The sequence below is a fragment of the Ruditapes philippinarum genome, unplaced genomic scaffold (genome assembly GCF_026571515.1).
Source record: "Ruditapes philippinarum isolate M1 unplaced genomic scaffold, ASM2657151v2 ctg18471_1_1_1_1, whole genome shotgun sequence".
Taxonomy (NCBI): domain Eukaryota; kingdom Metazoa; phylum Mollusca; class Bivalvia; order Venerida; family Veneridae; genus Ruditapes; species Ruditapes philippinarum.
This window is the reverse complement of record NW_026863444.1, coordinates 4,342-13,761: the sequence shown is the minus strand read 5'-3', so window position 1 is coordinate 13,761 and position 9,420 is coordinate 4,342. Positions and strand designations below refer to the sequence as shown.

At 33.8% G+C, this 9,420-nt stretch overlaps 1 protein-coding gene across 1 annotated transcript; it reads right to left on the bottom strand.

Annotated features, from left to right (window-relative positions):
• Positions 1–2,281: 2,281 nt before the first annotated feature.
• LOC132722116 (glycoprotein-N-acetylgalactosamine 3-beta-galactosyltransferase 1-like) lies at positions 2,282–9,170 on the bottom strand (the record flags this gene model as incomplete). Its single annotated transcript, XM_060706550.1, is given in 3 exon segments — positions 2,282–2,886; positions 7,530–8,332; positions 9,105–9,170. Coding segments are annotated over 3 exon segments (1,064 nt in total), but the record flags the coding sequence as incomplete, so codon positions are not given.
• Between the last annotated feature and the right edge of the window lie 250 nt (positions 9,171–9,420).

Below are 9,420 nucleotides of genomic sequence, written 5' to 3'. Positions count from 1 at the left end.
AAGTCGTGCAGAAATATCGTCTGCAAAGGAATATGTAAATTGTTCCATAAATTTAACCGGTCTGCAAAGGAATCAATCGGAACGTCCTCAGCTATTATCTCCGAAACCTGACGGAAAGGGCCGAAAAGCTGCGATTGCAAAGGAATATGTAAATTGTTCCAAAAATTAAACCGATAAATGAATACTTTGAGTTGAACATTATTAAAAAGGTTCAACATATGTATATTTATTTGCATTTCATATTTCTTTATGTTCATAGAATAATGTAAATAATTGCTTTTCAACACCAATGAGCTATTACGAGAACTCGTAGAAAGTTACCGATAGTGTAAAAGCATAATATGCAAGATTTTTCTTAACGTTGTGGTGTAAAACCATATAAATATTTCGACTCGTAACAATTATATTTAAATTAATGTCAATGATTTATTGAACACTAAATTAGTCTTACGCACATACATACAATATTTATGTTGTAAATCAAAGGGACGCGGTGTATTTATTACAGATATATAGAAGGCAATGCGTATATTATCGAAGCCTATATTTAGGCCATTTTTATTTAACTAAGAACTTTTATCTTCAGGCTCAATATATCGGAATGCGGTAAACCGTTCGGCATCATGTGACAGTGCATAGAAGTTCTTGCTCAAAGTAGTAGACTTCCCGTAGTACGTATGCAAAGAACATTAAGTTGACATACGAATGACATGGAAGCTGTCTAGACGACATGACTTGAATGTATGAAATGTGAGTTTGTTTTGTCCCTTCTACAACTTGCAAATAGCATACAATTATTTCCATATCACGTTGATTTTTAACTACTTCTGGTCACACTTTAGAGAGAAAAGATAAATATTTTTGGAAAGAAAATAAGCAATAAAAGTAAAATCAATAAAACATAACAAATTTTAAAATAATTTATATTTTTTTATTAAATTGAAGAACATCGTGTATTCAAGTATCATGTTATTAAGATAACATTGTATTCGTTTTGATTTTAAAATCATCCCAGTGATGTACGCTATATAATCTAAATTGATGAATGACAAATTGCGTCCTATAATAATGTACAATGTAATTTCCTTATTCCCAAAACATGGTATACAACTCAGCAAGACCGTAGAATTTGTTTAGAAGAACATGCGGAATAAAGTCATGCATTCGGGGCCTTGACCCTATTGACCTCAACCCTTTTAAGTTTTTAAGTTGGTTTGGCAGGTAGAAGTTATCGAGCTGCAAATACCCGATTGTTGGTGTTTGTAGGTCGAAGAATTACCACCTTGACTGTTACTTTAGGTAAAACCCTATGACAAGCAGAGACAGACAGGCAGACAGACAGATAGATAGATATAATCTGGCAAACCGACCAAAAATATATATTAATCTATCGATTAGGGGTAAAGAAATGCACTTGGAAAATTTATGTTTGACAGAAAAAGATGCAGACGTGTTTTGAATACCACATTTTGAATACATTCAAAACATTTGAATTTAATCTCAACAGAAGAAAGAAAGAAATGTTGTTTTTAAAGAGGCGTGTTCTTATGAGAACTATACATGTAGGATAAGCAACTATATTAAGTGAAATTTCGAGTTTATAATTACAGTTAAAATGGTAAAATGAGGCGTTTCTCAAACTCTTCAAGAGTTGTTGTAATATTGTGTCATCATTTCTTGTATATACAACACAATAATAATCCTAACCGTATTTATCATTAACTTTATCATGTCACGCACACAGATATGAGCCGCGTCACGACAAAACCAACATAATGGGTTTGCGACCAGCATGGATCCAGACCAGCCAACGTATCCGCGCAGTCTGATCATGATCCATGCTGTTCGCTTACAAACCCTATAACAAGTAGAGAAACTGATAGCGAGCAGCATGGATCCTGATCAGACTGCGCGGATGCGCAGGCTGGTCTGGATTCATGCTGGTCGCAAACCCATTATGTTGGTTTTGTCGTGACGCGGCTCATATAAATATGATGTTTTGCATCGATGATTGTGATAAAATATGAATGAAAAGAAACGACCAAAAACAAACAAACAAGCAAGTTTATAAGTAAGTTATAAGTTTAGAAATAAAAGATGTTTTACATAGACATTGTGTATACTTTTAATAAATTCTTTAAGATTTTGAATATTTTGTACAAATATGATGTCATTATTTGTTAAATGATTTATTAACAAAACCGCATGACCATACACTGCAAAAATCTGTAATATGTATATATATATATTATAGTATTTAAATGATTATTGACAAAATAGTTTCACTCAATAACATGGAAGTATACTATTTACTTGGTGACAAGCATTTAGATATAACTTAGAAACATATGTGTTGTTTTTACTTCTGCTATGAAAAAGAATTGTGAAACAAAATAAAAACGAAAATATAAGGTTCCACTTACACCAGATTTGTTAAGCACTCAAAGTGACATTTTCAAAATAAACATTTTTACATGAGGTATCTGTTATCCTGAGCATTTCATTAATTTGCAACTGTTGATTTGTCCGCGCATGCGCGTAATAAATATTCGTTCCTTCCGATCAATTCACTTCCGGCTTCTGATGATTAATATCACTATAATTTATTTATAAGGTTATGCATATAATTACGTATAGTAATACACAAGAATCATATTTCAAACTGTATATTTTAATAAAGCATAACCTAATTCAATTTGACGTTTTCATAGTTGGTATGCCATTCGGCAATTGTCGAACGGCGCCATATTTAAAGAATTGTGGGAACTTTCCGGCCATGTTGCGCCCATAAACTGAGGTCTTGTAGAGAAGATGGTCAAATATCAACATATCTTGTGTAGACATCCGATGAAAACTAATACTTAGCTGACTGCAGCATTCAGACCCCTAAAATAAATAAAGTAGATCTATATATGCACTTTCAAAATGAACTTTCACACAAAGTGCAATCTTTCATAGACTGTCACGAGATATTGTTGTCACGTGACAATGTAATTGTCATACTCTCTAAATATTTTGATCAAATATTAACAATAAAGGAAAAATTGTTTATCATAGATATTGAATAGCAAGATTTGTAGTGTTTTGGGAGCATTTCTGGTCATTTACAGTTATTGAAGAAGCAAAAATGAGTCAGAATAATACAACAACAATGCCAATTTGTGATTAAACAAAAACACGTGCAGTCATAATTATTGTATGTATGAGACGGTTTATTGATTGATTGATTGATTGCTTGCTTGCTTGCTTGCTTGATTGATTGATTGATTGATTGATTGGTTGATTGATTGATTGATTGATTGATTGATTGATTGATTGATTGATTGACTGATTGATTGATTGCTTGATTGATTTATGACAAAATATATTTGTATAAGTAGGACTATTCTATGGTAAAGGTTGTTTGACTTAAGGTATCTTTGAAGTATTTTTTGAATTCTAAATTTGCTTTGTTTCAGAAATTCTCTGAATATATTTTGAAACTATTAGAGCTGTTTTTAAAATTGTTAATAAACACCGCTAAAGCATTCTGCAACATTTTTTGCGGTACTGTTTCGTCCGGTAATATAAGAATTATATGCTTAATATATATTGAAATAGTGCATGGCCCACTATTGGCTATAATATCGGATAAAGAAATACCAAACAAAAACACATCCAACAGACGTTCTTTTTATATTCCGTTCTCATAATCAAGGGAGGAAAGGTCACCGGATGCTGTCTCATATATCTATGGAGGGCGATCGTTGCCAAATTCCAGACATGTAATGTGTTCCTTTTGAAAACTACTTTTTAAAATGCGAACATGTATGTCTAGCATTTTGATTGCATTCGTGCACAGCAAATGATATGCCTCTTAATCCAATCTTTTAATTGTAAAAGACACCCGCTTTTAAATAACAAGTTTACATGTAAATCTTAACAACTGATCTAACATGGAGAACAACAACACATTTACAAGTTCGTATCTTCCATTGCATATAATACATAAGCATGCATGTTTACACACTTGTAGATATTTATCTGTACCTGAAAAACACAAATGAAATGTAAAACTCGAATACAGAAAATATGATTTAATAAAACGTGTTTCCAGTCGTAGAACTACAACAGAACGTTTACACAGTAACATGTTTAAAATGACAAAAGTAGATTCACAAAGTTCAACGATTTTAAGTCATGTATGACGCCACGCCCCTCTCTGAGTATTTACGATCTTCTATTACGGAAATGTACATGTACGGACAGGTATAATACCCGCCGCCTCTCTGAAGTGAAGGAAAACAACCTTTTTTATTTCTATAAAAAGTCCAATATTAATGGCATCAAATGAAAGATTACTCCATAAGCTTTCTTTGAGTGCCTCGGAAATAGAAATGAATTAAATAGATGTATTGAATTTTTTGTTTCAAAATTTATCTTTTTTCTTCTGAAAATAACACTCTTGAATTGATAAGAAAACACGGCGTTCCCTTATTTCGTAATCAATTTGGATTGGAATAAAAGTGTGTTTCATACGCTTTATGATACATAATTATATAATGCCTAAAAATAAAAATGAATTAAATCAAAATGAATTAACTTTTCGTTTAAAAGTTTATCATGTTACTTTCTGTAAAATAGAGAAAATAAGAATCCCTAAAGAACGCTCAAAACGACATAATTGAGAATGTTGCAGGCTCGGTTTGATTGAGCCTGTTCATGGACGGTAATGGAAAAAGCAAGTTACCATCCACGCCCCCTAGCACCGGCTTAAGCAAAATTCAACATGAACTGGTACAATTTTAATTTTGAAACATCCGCAGATGTGATAATATGGCGATTATCATGGAACCTTCAATGTGATACGTCAGTGCCATACCATGAAAAACGGCTTATGATCTCCAAGTAAAAAAATCAAAACAGTCTGAAATTCAGTAAGAGAAACATGGCGCCCCCTACTTACTTTTTTATTTCTTGATCAATTTTGATTATTTTAGACTAAAGTAAAAGAACCCTTTATGAACTTTCTAGTGATGCCTTAAAAATGAAAATAAATTACGTAGAAGTATTAAAAATTTGTTTCAAACTTATCGTTGTTTTTTTTTTCTCTCTTAAAACCACACTCATATATTCGGAAAAAAATCACGTCGCTTCCTTTAGATACTTTGAGATACTTTCAGAATTTTATTCAAAAAAGAAAATGAATATTGAATGAAAGTTAAGACCATAAGCTTTGAACAAGTGCATTAAAAATCTGGAAACAGTGATCCCTCGGAAGCATTAATCACAACAAAATTACATAAGAATTGCAGACTCGGTTTGATTGAGTCTGTACATGAGGGATAATGAACAAGTGCAACATCCCTCACGCCCCCTTGCACCGGTTTGAACGGAACTTAATTCTCAACACTTAATAGCGCTTGCACCGACCAGAAAAATATAACAACACTGAAGTGAAGTACGGGGCAACTTTTTACAGCTGCCACACGGCACTTGACACCTGCTGTTGTGAAGTATAAAAATCTGGAAACAAAGTGATCCCTCGGAAGCATTAATCACAACAAAATTACATAAGAATTGCAGACTCGGTTTGATTGAATCTGTACATGAGGGATAATGAACAAGTGCAAAAAGTTTTTATTCATACTGAAAATACCTTATTCAAGATTGAACATATGTGCTACGGATAAGTATTTTCTTGATTTTCGAAAGGAAATCTCGGTGGCCGCTTTAAAATCCTATTTTTGCAAATACTTGCATAGTTTTTGTTGAAAATGAAATTTGTGCCAATACATTTTTCAATGATACCAATAAAAATATTGGATGGATTTTTGCATTATCAATAAAATACTCCCTTGAAGTTGGTCATTGTTTCTCCTAAAGATTTCCAAATCGCCGATGTTTCTCAGGAATATATGATAAACAAGATCAACAAGGAAAGGCGGCGCTCAGTGAACGCAACCCCACATGACCCAGCAACAAGAACAAGTGGCAAGAAGCCCAGGCGGACCCCAAACAAAACACAGGACAAGGCACTAGGCAGAGCACGGACAGGCTAATCACTAAAATGATAAATAATTTGTAACTGATAAGAACACGATGTTAAATAATAAGTAATGCATAAGTTATCTTCATCTCAGCAATTTTCAAGTGATGTTGCTAGTGACAAAACTTTTGTAACAAATGTAACAAATATGTTATGAAATATGCCGTATGTTGTCCTTCAAAAAGTTTTATTTTGAAATATGGGAGAGGCGCCGTTTTATACCTGTCCGCAATAGAAGTTCGTAAATACTCCGAGAGGGGCGGGGCGTTATGCTTGACTTAAAACATTTTTAATTTTGCCGCGTTGGGCTTTCTTTAGGAATTCTTATTTCACTCTATTTTAAAATCGTTTAACTTTGTGAATCTACTTTTGTCATTTTAAACATGTTACTGTGTTAACGTACTCTTGTAGTTCTACAACTCTTAAACTCTATTTTCTGTATTCGAGTTTTACATTTCATTTGTATATTTCAGATCTATAAGTGTTCAAACATGCATATGTATTGCATGCAATGGAAGATACGAACTTGTAAATTTGTTGTCATTTTAGATGTTAGCTCAGTTGTTACGATATATATGTAAACTTGTTATATAAAGGCAGGAACCTTCAATTAAAAGATTGAATTAAGAGGCATAATATGTGCTATGTACGGGTACAATAAAAATGGTAGGCATACCAGTTCGCACTCTCAAAAGTCATTTTTAAAAGGAACACTTAACATGTCTGGAATTTTGGCAACGAACGCCCTCCATATATATCAGCCAAGGTATTACTATTACAGCAGTACGAATATCGTACAAATTGTAAACCAGTCTGATTATATAATTATGCAATTTTGTATTTTTTACTTTAATTTCTGAACGAGGTGTGGCTGAATTTAATATCACGGAAGAATCAAAAGAAATAAATTTCGCGTCCGGTCCTTCTTCCCGTTAAAGCTTCACTTTAAAAATCCACACCTGCATATTTAAGACGGTCTGTTATATTTCCGGTTAGGTGTTAAACCGGACTTTGAAACATATAAATGTATGTAAAACCAATCCTTGGAGCATTAACATATTTTGATTCGAACCATTCCTTTTGTCATAATTTATACAGCAAAATCTCCTATCCTTGTAAAGGATTGACATTGTACAATCCTATATATTGTCATAAAAAGTAACTATATAGATCAAACCAAAAAGTCAACATGGCGTCGGAAGACAATGATGTCAAAAATATTTCTTAATCTCAATTTTTTCATGTTAATTTTGACTTATGATTCTCTGTCTATGTAGATGAATTACCTTTGTTTGTATTTTCGTTATATTGCAAGGTTTGTGTTTAAATGAACTGTAACTAAATCAAGAAGAAAATCGTGATTTTATATTTGAAGTCAATCTTATTTACATATAAAAAGCAAAATGATGGAGATATATTGAATGACGTCTCTGAACTGGTATCAGTTATACACAAAGCAAAGTTGGTTGGTGTTATAAAAGAAATAAAATGTCCTACTTACGCCTTTTGGCTTATTCCTTGAGTAGTAATAAAGCCATTGCGGTGGGGGGCCAGGAATGTAGTCGTGTATTCTATCCGGGTGAAAGGTTTCACGCTCAAATTTATCCACAGAGTTATAAATAGAAACGCCCGACTTAATAGCACATCGACCAACTTCAAGATCTTCAAAACTTCCGCTTTCTCTGCACGTTCCTTTGGTCTGTATGCCCTTTTCAACGAGTAACTTAAGTCCCGCTCTGTTAAATATATAACCTGCGCCGCCACTCATGTACGGCGAGTCAAACCACGATGGTTCTAGCTGGTATCCGAGGTAAGAGGGTTTAGTTTTGTCTAGACCTCGCACTAAATGTCTGAGGTTTTCCATTATCATATATGTATCATCGTCAGCTTTCAGGAACCAATCAAAATTGTTTAATTCAGTTAAATATAGATATTGTAAAACTTCTCTCGATTTTTCTGTCAAATTTTGATAACCTTCCGGTGTATCGATAAATATCACGTCACCGATAGATATTGTCGCAAAATTATCGCCATTTGCTGTCGTATATTCCTTCCGCTTTCCGGCACTTAGATCAAATGTCACTTTTGGCATTGCTGTAGGTGTTACAGGCATTCCAGGAAGTGGTGGAAGAGTTGTTTCATCGCCATACGCGGAAGCAAAGAAAATGTGCTTGTTGCACCGTGGCGCCCACGTAAAGTTGACACCGGCTGCTTTAGTAACTACTCCAGTTTTTGTAGTTAAAATCCAGCAGTAAATCGTTACTTCGTTGAATAGGTTTTGAGCTTCTGAATCATCCACATAAACTGAAAAAAGGATATTAATGATAAAAGATATTTGGGAAAAGTGCACTATTTAAGATGACTGCCTTTCAATCTAAGGCTCTTTGACTGAAGCCCAACTTAGGCCGTTACGATATTCCTTCATAATACACGAGTGGGCTCGACTGTGGTTTGAACAATATCTAAGATTTTTATAAAATTGTTATAAAATGAGTTCTAGGAAAACTAGAGAGACAGAAAGCAGCACTACTCTAGGTAGTTTTGTTAAATAAACAACATCCTCTAATCACCTCGACCCAAAAGGTGCTTTCTGATAAAGTTCAATGTAGTACACACCGCAAATCACCGACTCATCTCATTTTGGCGTCTATGACCGAGTGGTTAAGGTTTTTGACTTCAAACGTCTCACCCCCGAATCCCAAAAATGTAGAGGTAACCATTATTTCTAGTTGAATACAGCCTCAATCACCAATTCCGCATTAAAGTAAGGAGGATGCTTAAGTTTCTGCTTAAGGTAAAATCGGCGAATGAAGTGCTTCAAATCACTGACCCATCCCCACATCCTTGTAGAGGAGAGGACACTGTATTCTGCTCTCGGTAAGTTATAATGTTCAATATAGTACAAATCGTCAGGAATGGCATGTGCTAATTTAACCACTCCTTGGTAGTTTGGTTATGTGGGACTTTTGTGATTCTCAGAAACATAGATTTATTTATAATTTACAAGATTTATATGGGAGAAAGAAACAAAAACATATGAGCAACAACAACAGAAACAAAGACAACAACAACTTACTTTCGTTGTTCGCCAACGGTATATTGTCCAAACTGGGCTCGAAAACAGAGAAAGAAGGAGATATCCCTGAAATAAGAATAGATGTTTAGTCGCAGAATATATGACGTATACCTGGACTTAGTAATATTAAACATTTTATATGAGGGTTAACACTGTAATTAATTGTGTGAACTTACATGTCATAAGCTTTTGAAAGAATTATACATGTATATACGTGATTTCATCACATGACTTCGATGGATGCAAGCATATATATTTGAATCTGGTGACAACATTAATTATCTGTCATATCTTGCGGTTCTGATCGGAATATCCG